Source organism: Balaenoptera physalus, assembly GCF_965194825.1.
Source record: "Balaenoptera physalus genome assembly, chromosome: 12".
NCBI lineage: Eukaryota > Metazoa > Chordata > Mammalia > Artiodactyla > Balaenopteridae > Balaenoptera > Balaenoptera physalus.
The window spans coordinates 18,454,080-18,479,191 of record NC_138897.1 but is presented as its reverse complement, the minus strand read 5'-3'; the positions used below and the strand labels follow the sequence as shown (position 1 = coordinate 18,479,191).

The 25,112-nt window shown below is 35.5% G+C and overlaps 1 protein-coding gene across 6 annotated transcripts in view; it reads left to right on the top strand.

Annotated features, from left to right (window-relative positions):
• Positions 1-25,112, top strand: part of WDR7 (WD repeat domain 7) — a 366,979-nt gene that overhangs the window by 33,618 nt on the left and 308,249 nt on the right. For 3 of the 6 annotated variants that reach the window (XM_082416400.1, XM_082416401.1, XM_082416403.1), the window contains 7 exons: positions 3,227-3,303; positions 4,152-4,271; positions 7,808-7,953; positions 8,309-8,411; positions 10,857-10,998; positions 11,238-11,486; positions 12,406-12,626. In XM_082416400.1, coding sequence (XP_082272526.1) covers positions 3,227-3,303; positions 4,152-4,271; positions 7,808-7,953; positions 8,309-8,411; positions 10,857-10,998; positions 11,238-11,486; positions 12,406-12,626 — 1,058 coding nt within the window. The remainder of the gene's footprint in view (positions 1-3,226; positions 3,304-4,151; positions 4,272-7,807; positions 7,954-8,308; positions 8,412-10,856; positions 10,999-11,237; positions 11,487-12,405; positions 12,627-25,112) is intronic. The other 3 variants (XM_082416402.1, XM_082416405.1, XM_082416404.1) reach the window with 1 other exon arrangement.

Genomic DNA, 25,112 nt, shown 5'->3' with positions numbered 1-25,112 from the left:
GACAACCTGGAAGAAATGGACAAATTCTTAGAAATGCACAACCTTCCAAGACTGAACCAGGAAGAAATAGAAAATATGAACAGACCAATCACAAGCACTGAAATTGAAACTGTGATTAAAAATCTTCCAACAAACAAAAGCCCAGGACCAGATGGCTGCACAGGTGAATTCTATCAAACATTTAGAGAAGAGCAAACACCTATGCTTCTCAAACTCTTCCAAAATATAGCAGAGGGAGGAACACTCCCAAACTCATTCTACGAGGCCACCATCACTCTGATACCAAAACCAGACAAAGATATCACAAAGAAAGAAAACTACAGGCCAATATCACTGATGAACATAGATGCAAAAATCCTCAACAAAATACTAGCAAACGGAATGCAACAGCACATTAAAAGGATCGTACACTATGATCAAGTGGGGTTTATCCCAGGAATGCAAGGCTTCTTCAATATATGCAAATCAATCAACGTGATAAACCATATTAACAAATTGAAGGAGAAAAACCATATGATCATCTCAATAGATGCAGAGAAAGCTTTTGACAAAATTCAACACCCATTTATGATAAAAACCCTCCAGAAAATAGGCGTAGAGGGAACTTTCCTCAACATAATAAAGGCCATATATGACAAACCCACAGCCAACATCGTCCTTAATGGTGAAAAACTGAAACCTTTTCCACTAATATCAGGAACAAGACAAGGTTGCCCACTCACCACTATTATTCAACATAGTTTTGGAAGTTTTAGCCACAGCACTCAGAGAAGAAAAAGAAATAAAAGGAATCCAAATTGGAAAAGAAGAAGTAAAGCTGTCACTGTTTGCAGATGACATTATACTATACATAGAGAATCCTAAAGATGCTACCAGAAAACTACTAGAGCTAATCAATGAATTTGGTAAAGTAGCAGGATACAAAATTAATGCACAGAAATCTCTTGCATTCCTATACACTAATGATGAAAAATCTGAAAGTGAAATTAAGAAAACACTCCCATTTACCATTGCAACAAAAAGAATAAAATATCTAGGAATAAACCTACCTAAGGAGACAAAAGACCTGTATGCAGAAAATTATAAGACACTGATGAAAGAAATTAAAGATGATACAAATAGATGGAGAGATATACCATGTTCTTGGATTGGAAGAATCAACATTGTGAAAATGACTCTACTACCCAAAGCAATCTACAGATTCAATGCAATCCCTATGAAACTACCACTGGCATTTTTCACAGAACTGCAAGAAAAAATTTCTCAATTTGTATGGAAACACAAAAGACCCCGAATAGCCAAAGCAATCTTGATAAAGAAAAATGGAGCTGGAGGAATCAGGCTCCCTGACTTCAGACTATACTACAAAGCTACAGTAATCAAGACAGTATGGTACTGGCACAGAAACAGAAATATAGATCAATGGAACAAGATAGAAAGCCCAGAGATAAACCCACGCACATATGGTCACCTTATCTTTGATAAAGGAGGCAAGAATATACAGTGGAGAAAAGACAGCCTCTTCAATAAGTGGTGCTGGGAAAACTGGACAGCTACATGTAAAAGAATGAAATTAGAACACTCCCTAACACCATACACAAAAATAAACTCAAAATGGATTAAAGACCTAAATGTAAGGCCAGACACCATGAAACTCTTAGAGGAAAACACTGGCAGAACCCTGTGTTACATAAATCACAGCAAGATCCTTTTTGACCCACCTCCTAGAGAAATGGAAATAAAAACAAAAATAAACGAATGGGACCTAAGAAACTTTAAATCTTTTGCACAGCAAAGGAAACCATAAACAAGACGAAAAGACAACCCTCGGAATGGGAGAATATATTTGCAAATGAAGCAACGGACAAAGCATTACTCTCCAAAACATACAAGCAACTCATGCAGCTCAATATCAAAAAAACAAACAACCCAATCCAAAAATGGGCAGAAGACCTAAATAGGCATTTCTCCAAAGAAGATACACAGATTGCCAAAAAACACATGAAAGAATGCTCAACATCATTAATCATTAGAGAAATGCAAATGAAAACTACAATGACGGGCTTCCCTGGTGGCGCAGTGGTTGAGAATCTGCCTGCCAATGCATTGGACACGGGTTCGAGCCCTGGGCTGGGAAGATCCCACATGCCACGGAGCAACTAGGCCCGTGAGCCACAATTACTGAGCCTGCGCGTCTGGAGCCTGTGCTCCAGAACAAGAGAGGCTGCAATAGCGAGAGGCCCACGCACTGCGATGAAGAGTGGCCCCTACTTGCCGCAACTAGAGAAAGCCCTCGCACAGAAATGAAGACCCAACACAGCCATAAATAAATAAATAAATAAATAAATAAATAAGTAAACAAAAAAACTACAATGAGATATCATCTCACACCGGTCAGAATGGCCATCATCGAAAAATGTACAAACAATAAATGCTGGAGAGGTTGGAGAAAAGGGAACCCTCTTGCACTGTTGGTGGGAATGTAAATTGATACAGGCACTGTATCAATCACTGAACAATCACTGTATTACCGTATGATCCAGCAATCCCACTACTGGGCATATACCCTGAGAAAACCATAATTCAAAAAGAGTCGTGTACCACAATGTTCATTGCAGCTCTATTTACAATAGCCAGGACATGGAAGCCACCTAGGTGTCCATTAACGGATGAATGGATAAAGAAGATTTGGCACATATATACAATGGAATATTATTCAGCCATAAAAAGAAATGAAACTGAGTTATTTGTAGTGAGGTGGATGGACCTAGAGTCTGTCATACAGAGTGAAGTTAAGTCAGAAAGAGAAAAACAAATACCGTATGCTAACACATATATATGGAATCTAAAAAAAAAAAAAAAAAAAAAATGGTCCTGAAGAAACTAGGGGCAGGACAGGAATAAAGATGCAGATGAAGAGAATGGACTTGAGGACACAGGGAGGGGGAAGGGTAAGCTGGGACGAAGTGAGAGAGTGGCATGGACATATATACACTACCAAACGTAAAATAGATAGCTAGTGGGAAGCAGCTGCATAGCACAGGGAGATCAGCTCGGTGGTTTGTGACCACCTAGAGGGGTGGGATACAGAGGGTGGGAGGGAGGGTGATGCAAAAAAAAGAAAAAAAAAGCAAACCATGGTCCATGTCACTGTTGTAACCATATTATTGTTTAGAAAGAAAGCATGTTGTGCTTGTAACTGGCTTCTTCTTCCTTCTCGGTGTAGAGGACACCGTGGTGGCGCTCTCAGTGACGGGCATCTTGAAGGTGTGGATTGTTACCTCGGAAATAAGTGGCCTGCAGGTGAGACAAATGAGGCTGGAAGTGAGTTCTCTGTTTCTGTTATTATGGAGTCTTACATTTTAGTCATGATAGGCCCCTTCTCTTTTTTACTTAAAGAGGAAGGAAAAAGCTATTCTTTTCAATAGTCTTATTGACATAGTATAGAAGAGTCCCCAAGTATGCTCTCTCTGTACGTGAATTATTTTTTTCCCCTTTTGAGGGTAGATATCTGCCTTATCAAGGGAGCAAAGCAGAGAAACATACTGTACAGGATCTGAAGTAGAGAAACACAGAAGAGGATTTTCCTCAACTGCTTCTGTTTAAATTTGAAGTTAAAAGGTAGTTTGCTTGAGGGGAAAAAAAAAAGCAAACCGCCACAAAGAGGATACGAAGCAAGTTTTAGTCCTCTGAGTTCTTTGGACTTGAATTCCTTGTTACTTTTTATCAATAAGAAAGCAGATCAATTTTCTGGCAGTATAGATACTAATCTCTTCAGTTAGGGAATTTTTAGACATTGAATCTGGGAGAAAGTGCAGGAATTGATGAGGTTTTTCTTTTAACCTACAAGCACATGTAACTATAAAAATTAGGAATGACTCAAATTTTTATCGTCTGTCATTGCCAGTGATGACACTCTGACTCTCATTAGTATTTTAATCTTAAGTAGCTTTGTAGCAAAGATGTTGTACCCAGATGATTTTAGAGTGTATCTTTGCTGCTTTTTACTACCTTGGTTCTCACGTGAGGGGCTAAATTGATGAACATATCAAGAGATGCCTTTATTTCATTTTGTTTTCTATATCATTGTGTGATAATTTTAACTGACGACCCAGCCAATCCTAAAGTTTTACAGATCTTTCTCTTTTCAGGATACTGAGCCAATATTTGAAGAGGAATCCAAACCAATTTATTGTCAGAATTGCCAAAGCATCTCTTTTTGTGCATTCACACAGAGGTCGCTTCTGGTTGTGTGCTCCAAGTATTGGAGGGTAAGATAACTACATAAGTAAGAAATTGTATTTTTGCCCTTCATGATATTGGTTTATCAGAGTTCCAAAGATAATTGTAAGGCGGAGCTTGGTGTTAGAATATTTGAAACATTTGGTCTGATTTTGATATCATGTTTTGAGGTATGGAATTTGGCTGTATATAGTTGTCTTTTTTGTTTTGGTTCATAGAATGATTCAGTTAATGGTTGTTAGTTCTATTGATCTGAATTTCTGCCTTTTGCTACCATATTTTTCATTGTCTTGTCAGTACAGCGTGGGCAATGGTGGTGAGTTTTCTGCAAGTTGGCTGTATCTTTGTAGGTTGTGATTATCCCAACTGCCATTCTTTTCTGACATTTTGGAGTTGGCAAGGTCTTCTTCTGTCACTAAAGAGCTAATGATGGAAGGTATATATTACTTCCACATTGCCAGACTTTAATATTTCCATAACAGAAAAAGAGCCATCAAGTTTTGATCACTGGCTCTGATATGCCAGCATATTTTTCAAAGCTTTCCATGTATTATTTGGAAATAACTCTCTGAGGGGTGGTATGTTAGTTATCTAATCCTGTGTAACAAATTACTTCAAAAGTTAGTCACTTAAAACAACAAATATGAATCATCTGTTTTTGGTCAGGAATTTGGGTTTCTGTGGGTCAGGAATCTGGGTATGGCTTGGCTGGGTACCTCTGGCCCAGGGTCTCTCACAGACTGTGATGAAGGTTTCGACTGGGATGACTACCTCATGCCAAGGCTCACCTAGGAGAGGGTCTGCTTCCAAACTTACTCACCAGGTGGTTGACAGGCCTCAGGTCCTACTGACTGTTGGCTGGAGACCTTAGTTCTTTGCCATGTGGGCCTCTCCATTAGGACAGCTCACAACACAGGAGCTGTCCTTCCTCAGAATAAGTGAGCAAGAGGGACTTCCCTGGTGGTCCAGTGGTTAAGACTTCATGCTCCTAATTCAGGGGCACAGGTTCAATCCGTGGTTGGGGAACTAAGATGCCACACATGCTGCACAACGTGGCAAAACAAAAAAAAAAAGTGAGCAAGAGAAGGTATAGCCAAGACCCAAGACCCACCTAATCTTAGAGCTGAGATCCCATTACCTCTGCCACATTCAGTTCTCTAATAACAGTCACAAAATGCCGCCTATACTCAAGGGAGAGGATTACGTGAGGTTCCTAATACTACCTGGAGTCAGTGATCGATGGGGCCATTTTAGAGGCCACCTGCCACAGCAGGAATTGTGGCTTTGCCCATTTCGCAGATGAGGCAACTGAGGCGTAGGGGGGATAAATAACTTGGCTAAGATTATACGAGTGGTGGTGGTTGTACAAGTGACTAAGGTTATACAACTCAGGCAGCCTGACTGCAGCAGCTGCTCTCATTACTACTGTGCTATCCTGTCTCAGAGTGGACAGCCTTACCATAAGACTGTTTGGGAATAAGATTAGAGAAGAAAAGCTAGCAGCTGCTTTGTTGTAGTAGGCCATATGGGATCCTTCCTTTGTCTTAAAACTTAAAACACATCCAAATAGAAGTAAAACAAAGTGCAAGAGGATGCAGTGAAAAATATACACCCTTTTCCCCTGGGGTACTTCCCTTCCCCTCCCCAGAGGCAGTAGCTAATACCAGTTTCTTGTGTGCCCATTGTAAGCATTTTAAAATCATGTGAGATCAGCCTTCTCTTAAGTGCACACACAAGAGTGAAAAGACTAGATCAATGGTACAGGATAGAATGCCCAGAGATAAACCCACGCACATATGGGTACCTAATTTACGACAAAGGAGGCAAGAACATAGAATGGAGAAAAGACAGTCGCTTCAATAAGTGGTGCTGGGAAAACTGGACAACTACATGTAAAAGAATGAAATTAGAACACTACCTAACACCATACGCAAAAATAAACTCCAAATGGATTAAAGACTTAAATTAAATGTAAGACCAGATACTATAAAACTTTTAGAGGGAAACATAGAAAAAACACTCTTTGACATAAACAACAGCAAGATCTTTTTTGACCCACATCCTAGAGTAACAGAAATAAAAACAAAAATAAACAAATGGGACTTAATTAAACTTAAAAGCTTTTGCACAGCAAAGGAAACCATAAACAAGACAAAAAGACAACCCTACAAATGGGAGAAATATTTGCAAATGAAACAACAGACAAAGGATTAATCTCTAAAATATACAAACAGCTCATGAAGCTCAATATCAAAAAAACAAATGATCCAGTTAAAAAATAGGCAGAAGACCTAAATAGACATTTCACCAAGGAAGACATACAAATGACCAAGAGGCACATGAAAAGATGCTCAACATCACTAATTATTAGAGAAATGCAAATCAGAACTATAATGAGGTATCGCCTCACACTGGTCAGGATGGCCATTATCAAAAAAGCTAGAAACAATAAATGCTGGAAAGGGTGTGTTGAAAAGGGAACCCTCCTACACTGTTGGTGGGAATGTAAATTGGTACAACCACTGTGGAAAATAGTATGGAGGTTCCTTAAGAAAACTAAAAATAGAACTACCATACGACCCAGCAATCCCACTACTGGGCATATACCCTGAGAAAACCATAATTCAAAAAGAGACATGTACCACAATGTTCATTGCAGCACTATTTACAATAGCCAGGACATGGAGCCAACCTAAATATCCATTGACAGGTGAATGGATAAAGAAGATGTGGCACATGTATACAATGGAATATTACTCAGCCATAAAAAGGAACGAAATTGAGTTATTTGTAGTCAGGTGGATGGACCTATAATCTGTCATACAGAGTGAAGTAAGTCAGAAAGAGAAAAACAAATACCATATGCTAACACATATATATGGAATCTAAAAAAAAAAAAGTGGTACTGATGAACCTAGTTGCAGGGCAGGAATAAAGAGATAGACATAGAGAATAGACTTGATGACATGGGGTGGGAGGGCAAAGCTGGGGTGAAGTGAGAGTAGCATCGACGTATATACACTACGGACTGTAAAATAGTTGGCTGGTGGGAAGCAGCAGCATAGCACAGGGAGGGAGGCTTAAGAGAGAGGGGATATAGGGACATGTGTATGCATATGGCTGGTTTGCTTTGTTGTGCAACAGAAACTAACACGGTATTGTGAAGCAATTATACTCCAGTAAAGATGTATTTAAAAAAAAAAAAAAGACAACCCACAGACTGAGAGACGATAGCTATGGTGTACAATATGATGAGGGACTCATCTATTATTGATAAAAAACAACTTCTACAGGTCAAGAAGAAAAACACCGACAACCCAATAGGAAAACGAACAAAAACATTTCACAAGAGAGGAAAGCCAGGTGGCCAGTAAATGTGTAGAAAGGTGTTCAGTTTCATTAATCATCAGGGAAACACATACGAAAACAACATGTAGATGGTACTGCAACCCACCAGCATGACTTTCTCAGTCAGTTACTGCCAAAAAGAAGTTTTTATATGGTTAAATTGTCTTATTTTGTTTTATGGTTTTTAAAACGATTGCGAATCTCTTACTCCTCGTAGGTATTTGATGCTGGAGACTACTCCCTGCTGTGCTCGGGTCCAAGTGAAAATGGACAGACATGGACTGGAGGTGACTTTGTCTCGGCAGATAAAGTCATCATTTGGACTGAAAATGGGCAAAGTTATATTTACAAACTACCTGCCAGGTATTCAATAAATAATAAGTTAGGACTTTAATTGAAAGCAAAAGATTCCAAATTTGGGGTATAACCTGAAAGTATGAAAATGTAGGAAGTATAAATATTTAATTTAGGCAATAAACTTGAGAACTTAAGTTAGATTTGTAATTGAGGTTTAACTTCTAAGCACAGAAATTAGGTGGAGTTTTTATTTGAAGTAGGGTATGTTAGTAACATTAATTATTAAATTTCATGCCTATATTAAATTAACTATAATTAAAACATCCATATTTTGTCCATTGTCAAAAAAGGTCATCATATGGTATGATAAAATATTTAATGTCAGTATTTTTACTGAATGTTGTATTTTTCTCATTTTCAGTTGCCTTCCAGCTAGTGATTCATTCCGCAGTGATGTGGGGAAAGCAGTTGAAAATTTAGTTCCTCCGGTACAACATAGCCTCTTGGATCGAACAGATAAAGAGGTAAAATTCTTCAGGTATCATATATAATTGGTAGTTATGTTGAAAAATTTTTACAACTATATTTATTGGTGTCTTTGGTAGCTAAACATTTGGAAGATTCAATACAATTCAAGGCTGTGTGTTAGATGCTGTAAAACATTTTGACCTCGTCAGTTATTATAAGCACAATTTTCAGATTTGCTTATAATATGCCTATAATGTAGCATTCACTTTTCTCCAGGAATAAAAATGGTCTTATACTGATTACAAAGTGGCAATGACTTTTTGATAAAATTCATATTGATGGTATAAATTGATTTTATACTCATGCAGTTATAAACATAGTGAGAGATGTAATTTTAGAAGGACAAAGATAATTATGTAATAATGCTGACTGATTATTATTTGAACAAGGTATTGCAGTATCTCCCCAAAATCATGTAGTGATTTAAATTATTAGGCATTAGAAATAAAGAAAAAAGACATTTTTTCCCTATAAAAACCAAATTTATTATGACTTCTAAAAACCTACTTAATATCAATTTAAAGTTGAAATGCACTTAGTACTGGGTTTTCAACTCTCTATTCTTTGAGCATTAAGAAAGAAGCTTTGGGGCTTCCCTGGTGGCGCAGTGGTTGAGAATCTGCCTGCCAATGCAGGGGACACGGGTTCGAGCCCTGGTCTGGGAAGATCCCACATGCCGCGGAGCAACTAGGCCCGTGAGCCACAATTACTGAGCCTGCACGTCTGGAGCCTGTGCTCCACAATAAGAGAGGCCACGATAGTGAGAGGCCCGCGCACCACGATGAAGAGCGGCCCCCACTTGCCACAACTAGAGAAAGCCCTCGCACAGAAACGAAGACCCAACACAGCCATAAATAAATAAATAAATAAATAAATTAAAGAAAAAAAAAAAAAAGACCTATGACTTTTAAAAAAAAAAGAAAGAAGCTTTGGTTTTGGAAATAAAGTTTCCTTTACTTAAGTTCTAGGTTTCCACAGCTTTTTCATTCTGAACATTTTGTTCCATCTTTATGTGGAGGGATTGCGAAGGGAAGGGAATTAATTTTTACATGAATATTTTGAATATATAGAATTTATACATCCATGTACAATTAAGATCTTCTATGACCTGTCCTTTAGTCTCTTAACTTAAACTCCTACTTACTGCTCTCCAAACTAGATAGTCACTTCTATTTAAATCAAGGGATAATGACTTATATAAAAAACATACATGATGAGATTTCCCTGGTGGTCTAGTGGTTTGGACTCAGCGCTTTCACTGCTGGGGCCTGGGATCAGTCCCTGGTCAGGGAACTAAGATCCTGCAAGCTGCTGGCACGGCCAAAAAAAAAAAACACCATGAAACAAAACAAATACATACCATGTTTCTTTATGTATCAGCTCCCCAATACATTTTAAATTAAAATATATGTACTGTGTGGTGTTAGATACACATTGAAATATGAAATACTGGTTATTACAGCTGTTGTAGCAACTTTTCCTAGTTAAGCATGTTGTTTATCAATTAAAACTTTTAGTAATTTTCAGGCTTTAAGTTAAATCAAGTAATTAACTATGCTTAATGCATATAATTTCTATAGGATAATGCTTTTTAGGAAACAACTGATACTGAATACAGATTATTTGTTAACTATATGTTTAAACACTGAAGTCGATTTTTTACTGCTTTTTAGGATGAGCTTCTATGCTTTAATACTACAGTTTTAGTATATTAATAATCTAAACTTTAAGTTTAGGAGTCCACCACTATTTAGTATTTTCAAATAAGTGATCTCACTGAAGGCACAGGATCTTAAGCAGAAAAAATAATTTGTTTTAAAAATGAAAGTGTACACAACACCCTAATGAATGGTTTTTGTTCCTAGTAGTTTATAGCAAACATATCAGGCTGGGTTCAAGTGGATTATGTAAATGTGATCAAGTGTCCTGCCATTAGTTGAAAAATATTCTCATAAAAAAAAAGAGTCCTCTACTTGTACAAGCTTGGTAGTTTAGTTTTGCATCTACTCTTGGAGACTAATCAGGGATGGGCAGAAAGCTCAGATTAGCCTGTTCTCCCCTTTTGACCTTTTAAGTGGAGAATTTTCTTTTTGGTAAAGGGGGGTATATCCTTGTATTAATTGCTTAATAGCAGACAGATAATTGCATTGTGGTTTTTATAAAGTGGAGAAAAAGAATAAAAATATTAATTCTAGAGAAAGACTATATTTAGTTTTCATTTGTGTTCTATGTACTGGATTTGGGTATTAGTTGATACGTGTTTCAGTGCTACAAAATTAATTAAAATATTATTGAATACTCATTCTATAAATGCAACTTTTTTTTTAACTCTGGTACTGAGGCAAAGTACTTAACATCCTAATCTGAAAAAATGTTAATGTGTGAAATATTTTGTTTAAAAAGATAACTAACGGTATTTGAACAAATTTTTTTTTTTACAGTTGCTAATTTGTCCTCCTGTTACTCGGTTCTTCTATGGATGTAAGGAATACTTCCACAAACTATTGATTCAGGGTGATTCTTCTGGAAGATTGAATATTTGGAACATATCAGACACACCTGATAAACAGGAAGGTACAGGAGGTGCTAGTAAATCACTAGCAGTAATTTCTCAATTTTTTAAATTTAACAACCTAAATACCAGCCACTGTATAGCAAATTCATAATGTACATATGTCATTTTCTTCTTAGAATTATAGTTGATGACAGTTATTCTTTGGTATATTACTGAATCATCTGTAAGCACATTTATTTTTATATGTTTAATGTTTTTTCTAAAATGCTTAAATGTTTTTCTTTTATACCAAACAAAACCTCCACAGAGCTGGAAATGAGAACTTCTGTTAGTTTGCAAGAGGCATTTGATAAACTGAATCCTTGTCCTGCCGGAATTATAGATCAGCTGAGTGTCATTCCCAGTAGTAATGAACCTCTTAAGGTGACCGCAAGTGTGTACATACCAGCCCACGGACGACTCGTTTGTGGCCGTGAAGATGGAAGCATCGTTATTGTACCTGCCACGCAGACAGCCATAGTGCAGCTGCTGCAAGGGGAGCACATGCTCCGCAGAGGTATCCTGAGGATCTACTAGTGTCTAAAGTGTTTTGAGAACTCTGTAACCATGAACTTGACAATGTCTACACTCTTTGTTTTTAACAAATACAGTGAATCCGTGTAGTTGTTAGTGTGCAATGTAGTTGGTAGAATTTAATGTGCAGTTAATAAAATACACTCCAGTTGACCCTTGAACAACTCAGGGGGTTAGGGGCGCTGACCCTCTGCACAGTTGAAAATCTGCATATTACTTTACAGTTGGCCCTCTGTATCCTTGGATTCAATCAGCTGCCCCTGTGTAGTACTATAGTAAATATTTATTGAAAAAACTCTGCATATAAGTGGACCTGTGCACTTCAAACCTCTGTTGTTCAAGGATCAACTGTACTTAGTGTCTATTATTGGAATAAACACCATGTAATGACTGTAAATAGAGAGGTATCTAATTTTATCTCTTTGATATGTGTTAATAATTCCATTTATTATTGGGTACCTATATAGTGTACTAGTAATTATCATATTATCAGTAATACTGGTAATCTTTTAGAACAATGCTGTCCAGTAGAACTACATATGTAACAATATAGGTGACTTTCTAATAGGTACATTAAGAAAAGTAAAAATGAAGCAGGAGAAATTAATTTTAATAATATATTTTCTTTAACCTAGTACAGCAAAACTATTTTCATTTCAACTTGTAATCAATATAAAAATTACTAATGAGATATTTTACAGTTTTTGGGTGCTAAGTCTTTGAAATCTCATGTATATTTTACATTCATAGCACATATGAATCCACTCTAGCCACACTGCAAGAGTTCAGTAGTCTCATGTGGTATGTAGCTACCTTATTTCTAGAACTACAGAGCAGTTCTAGAAAACTAGAAGCCTTTTCAATGATAAAATGTATAGCTAAATCCAAAACTTCGTTCACAGGTTGGCCACCTCACAGGACACTCCGTGGTCATCGGAACAAAGTCACATGTTTGTTGTATCCGCATCAGGTCTCAGCTCGTTATGATCAAAGATATCTGATATCTGGAGGTGTGGATTTTTCGGTCATAATTTGGGACATTTTTTCTGGAGAAATGAAACACATCTTCTGTGTTCATGGTGGCGAGATTACTCAGCTTCTGGTTCCGCCTGAAAACTGCAGTGTAAGTTGATCATGAAAGATTATTTCACTGTGGTAGAGTCAAGTTGTGTTGCTATTAGGCTTACTATAAATGAAGTCCAGAGTAACTTAAAATGTGGCAGGAGAATTAAAAAATCCTTTTAATTTAAAAACTAAACAGTGGTAATGTGATGTTTAGGCAAAAGTTACAATTATTACCATTGGGCACATAGAAGTAGAAGATGCACATAGTTTTTTTTTTTCCTGTTATTAGCTCCTAAATAGCATGGCTTGTCCCCGAAATGTAGTAGTAATTTAGAATATGTTTACTGAAGTTTCAATTTTTTGTTCTAAAGTAGTTTAAGTATCCCCAAAGTCATTCTCTAATCTCATTATTTTCAGCTTCATCTGAGCAGAAAGATAGTAAACGTATACTTTGGTAGTTTGAAGCAAAATACTTCTCATTACTTATAAATAGAGTTCGTTTATTTTGATTTTTATTTGTGGCTGCGCCATGCAGCTTGTGGGATCTTAGTTCCCTGACCAAGGGTCAAACCTGGGCCCCGGCAGTGAAAGCACTGAGTCCTAACCACTGGACTGCCAGGAAATTCCCTAGAGTTCGTTTAAATAAACAATTATTGTGACAAGAGAAAGTATAACAGGCACTGAAAATGATTTTGGAAAATTTTGTACATACCTTTGTGAAAGCAGATTGCTTTCTTAGTGATGTGCGTGTAGGTTAGGCCATGATGTCAAATATAAACAGCCTAATAATTTTAGAAATAGGAGATTTTAGGAGAACTTAGGATGGATGAATAACAGACCCATAATTTCTTTTACTGTTTGTTAATCATGAACTTGTTCATGTGATTAGCCACTTCTGTTGGCATCATCACTATGCCCACACACTCACATGTGTGTGTGCACACACGTACACAAACACACAGACACACCGTCTTCTTGCACACATGTTTCATGCTTATCATAATCCCTTCAGCATCACCAGTTATGGTCTTACTGAAATGAAAGGCATTTGACTTCTGTATCTGATCCAGTGTTCACAAGGAGTCTCATTTCAAAGCTCAGAAAATCTTCCTTGGCCCTTCTACTTCCTTAATCTTCCTGGTAATGTATGTTATCTGCCATGTTCTGCCAGTGCTAGATTTCATTTGACTTGATACTGGTGATGTTGTAGGAGGTTCTAGTACCAGTGTCTCTCTCTCTCTTTCTTTCCCCTGCCAGATTTGAAAATTCAGATACTTAATTATCCTCTTCCTTCTTTTTAAAAATTTTTTGCCTTTTTCTTTCTTCCCAGTTGGTTGTTCGTTTCTTTTAATCTTCATCACTGAGAAAAATTATTGTGTATTTATTTAAATAACCAATTGTATGTTTATTTTAGTGAAACAGGTATCATTGTCATTATACTAAGTTACAGCACTGTTAGAACCCCTGCCCTAAACTTTATTTAACAGTACTTAACGCCCCATACTAAAACATGAGTTTTTTGATCTCTGACTGCAAATTTGGGGAAATATCTAATTTTTTAATGCTGAAATTGATAATTTAGAGTATTTTATTTCAGTTTAGTGCAACCATTTCTGATTTGGCTGGTTTTTGTTTTCATAAGAATAAAACACTGAAAATACTAGAGTGTGTATGTGTGTGTGTGTGTGTGTGTGTGTGTGTGTATTTTTAATTACAGGTATTAAAAGGAAAGTTTTTTTGAGTGGTTTCCATAAGGTCATATTTTCTTTTTGAACTACATTAATATATTTTTTAGCTTACATATTTATATGAGAGCATTTTCTGGTTTCTTTTTAAAAATTTTCAAGTGGGTATTTAATACAATAAAATTTTTTTGATCAACTGCATTTAGAAATAATCTGTAGTGAGTAAAAGCTACCTAATAGACATATATGCAACTAAATAGAGAATGGTCTCCTTACTAGACTAGGTGCCCGCCAGAGGTGCTAGTTGCCTGGGAAATACGAAGAAGAGAGACACAGACAAGGAAGTCTGGTACTTGGAAAATAATTTACTTATTATAGGCTTAACAGTAGAATTTTCTTGTTTTTAATTAACTTTCAAAAGTACTGATTAAGACAAATTTGCTTTTAGCTTTGTGATAATTTGACAAGTAAATAATGCCTGCCTAGTTATTAGGCTGTTCATTTAGCTGGTAGTTTTAGGTCCAGCAGCTAATATGTTTGAAAATCAAATAGCCTAACTGATTAATAAAAAGCTAAGAATTTGATATTTGCTAAATGTTTAGCAGATGACTATTTTGCTGAGATTAGAGTTAACAACATCATATGCGGATTTTAATACTTGAATTGTCCTCATAAATTGATCCAATGTCATTTTCTTTTAGCAAAGAAAATTTTTATTTTAAAGTGATCTGGTAGTTGGAAGATTATAAATATTTACCAACTGTAATGATTAAAGATAAATACTGAAAAGTTTGTCATCTGCTTTTTTGATTAGAATAGGGTTTTGGTTTTTATCTTAGGTAGATTGGGAAAGAAGTTGAGTTTTGATTTCTTGCAATTTTTTTTTGCCCCAGGAAAAGATGTTCTAAAACAGAGAAATGTTGGCTGCATTTTAAAAATGACTTAAATTGTAATTAAGAATATACAATTATGATGATTTTTTCTTTCTTAATTTGTGGTCATTTCATGTTTACCAAAATATAGGAAGTTGTTAAGAAAAAGTACTGAGCAAAATCATTGTCTCCTGGCTTTGGTAGACAGTGAACAAAAAATGAAATCCTGCCTGCTGGGTGGAAAAGATGCTGTGGCTGGAGATGAGCTTTGAGGACAGACTATACGCCCTTCCACAACTCCACACACATGCACATCTTACTTGTCTACTGTCCAGGTGTTTCTTTGTCATCCTTTCTTTCCCCACTCCTTCATTTTTGTGCTCTTTTAGCATCTTTTTACCTGAAATCTTTCCAAATTCTTGCTATAGATTAGTATTACTTTAGTGCCAGACTCAGTGGTTCTATATACTTTATTTTTAATACACTATTTCTCTATTCCTTTATTAATGGGAGTTTTAATTATTTAAAAATTTGACATGTTCATAGATGATAAGCATTTCCTATAGTGTTATGTAGAGTACCTATATTGAATAGATTTTATGCTTATTGTACATTGAAGGTTTTTGTTTTTCATTTTTTAGAGGAATTTTATTTATTTATTTTTTCCCAAATAGTAAAACTCCATTTAGGCAAAGTGCTTTGAAATTGAGTTTGATTCCCTGAATAGTCTAGTTAACTGAGATTTAACTTTCATATGATACAGATTATTTTAAAGAATTAAAATACAGTAAGAAAATTTAAAAGTTTCCTGAAGATATCCTTTGAGATAGGAAATATTGAAGTAATTCAGGATTGTATAGTGCCAAAGGGTTATTGACAAAAATTCTACAAGTTTTTTTGGGCAGTATTACTATCTGCCAAGTGATGCATTTCAGTGTTCCAAGAAATATAAACATATTTTAGGAGGAGAGTCAGGCAAGTATTTAAGTAAGTCTGTTACAAGGCTGACTATAAATGGTAAAGGAGAGATCCTAACAAAATGCTTTGGTGGATAAGGGCAGGGGCATATCATAGGTACTCAGAGAAACAAAGAACTTTGGTAAACTCTCAAAAAATCCTGTGAGATTTGACTAACTGTATATTGACTTCATGAGGGGTGGTAGAACTTGAAGTGTTGAGATCTCTATTATTAGGTTATGTGCTGTTGCTATTTCTTTCTCCTTAAGATTATGGAATGTAAAGGAAAAAATTAAGTTTGAGGTGGCTTTTTTTTTTTTTTGTGGTTCGGTTTCTTAAGAAAACAAAATGTACCATCCATACATATGAAAGAAATATATACATATAATGTATATAGGTATGAAAGGTATGTGTACTGTATATATATATATATGAAATATATATGAAAGGAAACAGAAGTGAAACTATCTACTAAAATAGTATGTGAATATTATATAACATAATACAAAATAATACTATAAATATAAATATAAAAGAAAGTTCTGTGCCATTTTTGTTTGTCATTCCAAGTTGTGCTTATTGCTTTTAAATGAGTGGTTTTGATCTTATATATTGCTATTCAGATGTGATGGTTCTTAGGCAGTTTTAATAGGATTCAAATTTAAAATGGAACCTTCATATTATTATTAAATAAGACTGTCACTTCAAATACTCATATAGAAGACTTTTTAGAAAATTCTTTTTAAAAACAGGCTTGTTAAAATTTTAAGTGCCTTACTGTTTTCAGTTTTCATCTGCACTTGGAATATTATTTACTGTAGTGTCTTAAAATATTTTATAAATAGGTATATAAAATGCAAAAAGTGTTAAAGGTTATCAATAAAAAGCAAGTCTCTTTTTCCCTCTTGTTCTCCAGCTATGTCGTTCCCTTCATCCTGAGTGCAATATTTTATAATCCTACAGAGACTTTGTATACTGTTTTTTAAAAATTTTTAAATTTTTATACAGTTTTTAAAGGTTACTTTCCATTTACAGTCACTACAAAATATTGGCTATATTCCCCTTGTTGTATAATATATGCTTAAGCCTATCTTACACCCGATAGTTTGTACCTTCCACTCCCTCACTCCTATATTGCCCGTCTCTTCCCACTATATTGCCCCTCCCTCCCCCTGCCCACTGGTAACCACTAGTTTGTTCTCTATATCTTATACTATTTAAAAAAATATTTATTTATTTGTTTGGTTGTGCTGGGCCTTAGTTGCGGCAGGCGGGCTCCTTAGTTGCAGCTCTCGGCCTCCTTAGTTGTGGCTCGCGGGCTCCTTAGTTGGCATGCAAACTCTTAGTTGCAGCATGCGTGTGGGATCTAGTTCCCTGACCGGGGATTGAACCCAGGCCCCCTGCATTGGGAGTGCGGAGTCTTAACCACTGTGTCACCAGGGAAATCCCTATACTATGTTTTAATACTTCAGAACTATAGCATTTTAGCTTAATCTTATTCTAATAACTGAGACATTAAAGCAACACTGAGAGGTTAGAGACAGAATGATTTCCAGATTTGAATAGCTGTCAGAGGTAGGCTTGAGTGAATTTCCAAAATCTGAACTCTAGGCTAGGGGAGGCCAAAAGAGTGTGCCCAATGCCTGCGGAGTCTAAGGAAGAGAGCAGCTGAAAGGGAGGGCAGATATTTTTAAGGCTGCTGGTAGTAAAATTATTAAAATTGAATTGGAAAGATAAATAGTAAATTCAGATTCTGTTTGCTTTTGAGAGTGACGGGAATGAGTATTGAAGGGAACAAAAAATGTGACTTTTTAAAGTGTTGTGTTTTATTTACTTTTAGTAAATATATATCTAATATTACTTCCTTCTCCCATTGGCATGGATGATTAGGTTATCACAGCTTTTTGCTACTGCTAGAACTTTATTCAGAACAGAATTTTTCGAAAATGTTTCAAAATAAATTTTGAAGCATATAAAATATATATGTTTCTCAGTGTGAACATATAGGCTAAGTTCTCTAATAGATTAGTTAAAAATGATTACTTTTCATTATATCTTATTAAACTTGTATTGTCATATGCCTCCAAAATTTTCCAGAAGGGGGCAGCATGGGTTTGTGAAAATGGGAATATCAGGCACCTAACCTGTTTGTTCCTTCACTTGACAATGTTAAATCCCTACCTCTTAGCAGCATATATGATAATATGTATGGTATATGTGACTATATGTTTGCTAGTGCGTGATGTTCGCTGCCGGTAAGAACAATTAACAAATTAGGTTTTCTTTTTAATATATTGTCCTTTCTTTCTGAAAAAGTACCTAAAGCTTCTGCCTGAATTAGCTCTTATCTTACCTTTTTGAATTTGGACTTGTGTTACCAGTTTAATTGGATGTTACATTTTAAAAGCAATGTCTAGAATTATGGCATAGTCTCTGAAACCAGAGTAAACTTTGGTGATGTAAAGGAAGCAAAAGCAGAAAGCAGAACTAACCTTTTTCTAAAATATATCACAATGTACATAATGTTCTGTAATATTCTTTTTTCCCATTACACTTAATTCTCGTAGATTTTGAGACTACTTTCATATGTTTTATATATTCAGCATCATGTTTTTGAAATTAATTTTTATTTAAAAAAATTCCATAACACATTGTTATGGAAAATACAGATATTTTCTAAAGATGGTCTGATCATCTTTCTGTGTCACTAAGTGTATTCCAACATTTTTAATGACAGTCTGTCATTTATTTAATTTTATTAGAAATTTCAGAATTTTACTTTCTAATTTTTTTTTCTCTTATCAACAGTGGGGGTTGAGAATTAAGATAACTAACTAATTTTGCACATCTGGAATGATTCTTAGGATAAATTCTTAAATGTGAAATTGTTTTATAAAAGGGCATATTAATTTTTAAAGTCTTTTGAATACATATTACCAAATTGTCCTTCAGAAGCTTAGGAATAGGTTTGTACCACCTATTTACCTTCATAATTCTTCATCATCCTGTTTATAATCTTTCAAGTGTAGGTAATTTTCTAGACTTATAAGCAGCTGTATGAAGAGTATGTATAAGCATATAGCACTCATTCTCATTTTGAAAGCATGAATGCTTTAATATACCAAGGCTGTGTTGGTTATCCATTCTGATTGCTGCATGTTTTCCAAAGTTTTACTACTGTCATATTTTATTCAAGATAAAAAATTAATTTTTCCTATTATGGATAGTGTCTATATATTCAAATATCATAGTACACCCTGCCTCTCGTGTAGGAAGCTAAGAGAATCAATAATATACCAAGAGACTGTCAGTGAGGATCCCTTCACCGGTAATGAGACAGATTGCATCCCTATTCTGCCTGTGCTAATATTGTGTCAAACATGTTAGAAATTCATTTATTTATTACTTTTTTTTTTGCCTCATGAGGTTGGTTTATTGAAGTATAGTTGATTTACAATGTTGTATTAGTTTCAGGTGTATAGCAAAGTGACTCAGTTTTGTTTTGTTTTTTTAAATAAATTTATTTATTTGTTTGGCTGCATTGGGTCTTCGTTGCTGCGTGCGGGCTTTCTCTAGTTGCGGTGAGCAGGGGCTACTCTTCGTTGCGGTGCGCGGGCTTCTCACTGTGGTGGTTTCTCTTGTTGCGGAGCATGGGCTCTAGGTGCGCGGGTTTCCGTAGTTGTGGCTCACGGGCTCTAGTGCGCAGGCTCAGTAGCTGCGGCGCACGGGCTAAGTTGCTCCGTGGCATGGGGGATCTTCCCAGACTAGGGCTCGAGGCTGTGTCTCCTGCTTTGGCAGGCGAATTCTTAACCACTGCACCACCAGGGAAGTCCCCAGTTTTTTTTAATATATATGTGTATATATATATACACAACACACATACATACATATATATGTATGTATATATTCTTTTCAGATTCTTTTCCATTATAGGTTATTACAAGATATTGAGTAGAGCTCCCTGTGCTATAGAGTAGGTCCTTGTTGTTTATTTTATATATAATAGTGTGTATATGTTAATCCCAAACCCCTAATCTATCCCTGCCCTCTCCGCAGAAACTTAGATATTCCTCTGTTTGGAGAGGTTTCTTTAGATATTTAGTCATATTCTTGGTAGCAAAGAAGATTACATTGAGTATGAAATTTATTTTTAGTAATAGTCAGAAATGATTTGGTGCTAAGCATTGTAAATGAAGTGGTTGATTAAAATGACTCAGTGGTTGAAGAGAATTAGTATGGCACAGAGCAAAGACAATTTTTCTTCAGTAACTTAATCATAAAGCAATTTTAAAATGAGTTAAAATTTATTTTAAGATGGCAGAAATTGTTAGGGAAAAATGAATGACTTTTTAAGGTGACTGTTCAATTAGATGCAACATATATCTGAGTGCCGACCATTTTCCAGGTGCCTTCAGGAGCCGGGTGTATAATAGTGGGAGTTAGGTTTCTCTTGTGTTCTTTGATATAGACTTAAAAAGCAAGCCAGCATCCTTTGTAAACAAAGAGGTATTTTTAGCATATATAGTCTAGTAATTTATCTCTAGGAAAGAGATACACAGACTCTTTCAGTTAGAAAATCTCCGGTTAGAAAAATGGGGACAGTATCAACCCCTTTGTTTCCATGAGAAAGGAAAAAAAGATATTCCATAGTTATGTCGGAGGTATTGTAAATTCAGTGTTTATTTCTTGGAAGGATACTGGTATGAGCGGAATAAATAGGTTGAAGCCAAGCAGGCAGATTGAGAGTTACTAGTTCAGATGGATGGGGCCATTCAAGTTCAGAGTAGGAGCTAAGAGTAGAAGTGCGGGACCAGCAGCCACTGGGAGTCGTAATTCAGTGCGTGCTGAGAAGTGAGGCCCTTTGTGATGGAAGATGTTAGTCCCTGAATGTGTGCAGCCGAGGTTTGGGTGTGGGGGGGATGATAACCGGGGACAGCTGACTGCTGTGGGGAGAGGGTGGAAGGGTAGCACTTTTGAGTTCCTTAAAAAAACCTTAGACTATCTTCAGAGTCTGCAGATTTGACTGTCTCAGTCTCTAAAACCCATAAATATGTAATTGAAATTAAAGAAAGCACTTTAATGTTTTAAAGGCATGAAGTCAAAAATTATCAAGTAAATTCAGTGGAAAAAGATGTGTGAGGAAATATTCAGGGAACAGTGGAAGGTGGTCATTGAGTTGTCGGATTGAGAGCTTTTATTGACTCAAATTGTTAAAAGTGCTAAAAACTTCATTAATGTGATTTTAAGGTAATACGTGAGTGTTGGTAATGATCATGTAGGTGGAACTATTCAGATTAAATTAAAGCAGAGCTATTAATATGAGAAGAAAACATCGAAAAGGGGAAACTAACCTAATAGAAAAATTATGAATGTCTCCGTATTTCCTGGTGAATACCTAAACGTTGGCAACTCCCTCAGAAAACGATACAACTCCATTATAAAAAATAGAATTTATGGTATATAATGACATAATACTAATAATGGTAAAGAGAATACTAACTACCGTCATCTTTTGTATGCATGATGTATTAGTCACTGTGCTGGTTTCTTTACATGTATTTCATTTAATTCACCCAGTGATTCTGTGAGGCTTAGTTATTGCTGTTCACCTCATTGTACAGAGAGATGAGGCTCAGAGAGGTTAAATAACTTGCTCAAGTCACACAGCAAGTGGCAGAGCTGGAATTTGATCCTAAGTAGTCCAACCTGAGGGCCTGAACTTGACCACCAAGCATACCACCTCCTACTAGGTGTAATTGTGTATTTAAAAATAGTTGCATTTCTCCAACTTTGCCTATATATTTTTTATTACTGATTTATGTAAGTAAATATGATTTTGATGCATACTTAATTTTAAATGCCTAATTTATTTAGTATCTTTCAATTTGTAGAATAAAACACAGCCATTCTTTTCAATTCCTGAATTTCAAATTTTTCTTTAGAGAACTGTGCATGGCTCAATTCTTTGGTAATTTATGTTTTAGTTTTTCATCCTTGATTATTTAGGTTTGGATTTTCTTAGTTTTAGCCCCCTTTCACCTTCTTTTACTTGTCACACATTACTTGCTTTTAAGAATATGATGTAAGATTTAACTTCAATTTTATAAATTTAACATATACACAGTTAAAATTTTTTGAAAACAGACGTAGCTAAGAAGGTAAAAAGGTCACCTGTTATCCTTCTACATAAAAGAGAACCACAGTTAACATTTTGATATTTTTTCCTCTAGCCTTGTAAAATTCACTTACTATGCACTTGTGATTATATTGTATAGTTATCTATGCACATTGCATCTTCATTTAATATTTTAACAAATACTTTCTCAAGTTATTCTTATTCGTGAAAGTAATTTTTAGTAATTATGTAACATTACATTATGTGAGCGTACAATATTTACTTAGCAATTCTCCTCCTTTGGATGTGTAGATTGTTCCCAATTTGAACTATTGTAAATAATATTGAATATCTTTGTAAAACTTGTTTTCATTTATGATTATTTCCTTGGAGAGATTCCATGAATATTTTTTGGACTAGAACCTCAGAATTTTGGGGTAATAGGTTATTAACATTTTTAAGTCTATTGAGATCGATTACCTAATTATTTTCTACCCTCAGTGCCTATTTCATTGTCCCTTGCCAACACAAGATGTTTTTATTTACTTCCATGCCTCAGTTTCCACATCTGTAAGATGAAAATAATAATAGTATCTACTTCAAAGGGTTGTTGTGAGACTATGATGAATTACTGCCAAGTATTTAGAATAATACCTAGCACAGAGTAAGAACTCAATAAATGTTGGTTGTTTCGTATTATATAATTTCTACAGTCTTTGGCTAAATTGGTAGGTGGAAAGAGTATTTTATTGTTCGAATTTGCGTCTCTTTGATTACTAGAGGTAATGAAGTTTTTCTATGAGGATTTTAGTGAGTTTTTTTTTTTTTTTTCATTTGAGACATAGATTGTCCTTTGCTCATTTGTTTCTGTTGGGGATATTAGTGCTTGTATGAGTGCTTAACTTAATTGAAGCTTATGTGCTTTCTATTATTGTTGTTGAAATTTTCTTCTGGTTTATTATTTACTTTGATTTTTTAACCTACAGATAATTTACATTCCTATGTAATCTAATTTATCTTTTTCTTATTTAGCTTCTTTCATATTTTTGAATCCTGGGATCTTACCCGCCACCCTCCCCCCCAGAAATTTGGTGAAATTTGATTAAAAAGCAATGGCTGGATTAAAACAAACATCAAATACTTTAATCTATCTGAAATTTATTTATGCATGTGGGGTGAGGAAAGGATAAAGATCATCTGTTCTTCCCTAAAGTAATGGATTATCTCAACATCATTTATTAAATAAAATTTTCTTTGATAGGCAATGTCTTCTTAATCTTACACTAAGTTCTTCATATTTATTTGCTGCTTTATTAATAAGGAAGCAGTTGAAGAAAGATGGAGTCCTGACTAGCCCACTATTTCTTCACTGTTATCTTTTGTATGTAGTGAATGGACGAATATATTAAAACTGGTCCCTAAAAGTCTTATTTTTATGTAGAACATAACTATCCTAATAGATGGTTAGTAAGTGTTTTGGTTGGACCACATGGTCTTATTTTATTAAAGAAACAGCTGTCTACCCCACCCCACCCCCTTCATTTTAAAAGAAGGATGAGCTATGGATTTCTGAAAAATTTTTTATTATCTAGTTTTGTGAAAGTGTGGACACAGCATTAACATTTGTAGGCTCTTTTTTCCCCTTCAGGTAGAATATTTAAAAGTGATAAATGATGCATCTTAACTGCATATTTATGTTGCAGAGAAGGAGTTCTGGGAAGTCAAGAAATAATGATTAAGAGAATAGTAGGATTGATTTATGAGTGAAAGAAGCTGGTCATTTATAGCTTGTCTAATGATGGGCATATTTAAAAGGAGAGACAATAGTTAGTGTTCATAGATTTAGAGAATATTCAAAGAGAAACATTGTCTTGAGCAGGAGATTGCTCCTGGAATGATACGAAGAAAAGAATAATTTAGTTTAGAAAACAAATTGGCAAAAGTAGAAAATATATATATACATAATGTACACTGGGAACTGTTGGAAAGCAGAATCATCTCCCCAGAGAGCTAGTGTGTGGGATAAACTAGCTGTCTCTAGTTTCTGTAATTCATGGCAGATGCTCAGGAACAGGTTACATAAGAGGTTTCTGGGAATGGTTTAAAATGAAGTCTTGTAAAATGTGTAAGGTCAGGCTGGATGACCTAGGTGGTACATTCTGACTCTGTCAGATCTTGTGATAGCTTGTGGCATTCCCCCGCTCAGCACTAATGTACCGTGAGGATTATTTACCGGCAAATTCAGTGAGTGCTTCCTTGGTTGAGGATAAGAATTACTTGAAAAATAATAATTGGTCTTGGAATATATTTGTTTTGATCTGGTATCTTCCTCACTTTCCCTGCCCCAATTAATTTTTTCACCAAATCAAAGTAAATATTACATATGGTTAAACATTCTGTTGCTTTTTGTTAGCTCCTGCTTTTAATTACCTTTTGATAGCATTGGTGCATTTTCCTTCTAGGGAAGAACTAATACAGTGTTTGGAACATGATTTTGAATAATTTTCACCTGTAAAGTACTGACCAAGTTGATTAGATGCTCAATCCATGTTGTACAAGTTCTGTTCCATAACAAAAAGAAAATTTTTTTAATGGTATATGTATGTTACACTCTTTAAGTCAGTTGATAGCAGTGGGTGTTAAAGTGGAATCTGTGAGACAGTTAATTGGGGCATGGGAATAAAATATTAAAGCTCTTCTTTTTTTTTAAACCTTAACAAATTGAGCTTATGAACATTTACTAGATGGAAGGACATTGGTGCCTCACTTGCTTCATACATCAGATGGGCACATATCACCTGGGCCAAGAGTGGGCCTGCCACCTCCAGGAGGGCGACCTCAGTGCCCTCACCAGGTGTGCTTCCAATGAAAATATGTTTGCTTAGGAGAGTTGCAGATTGTACTGTATAGGTCTT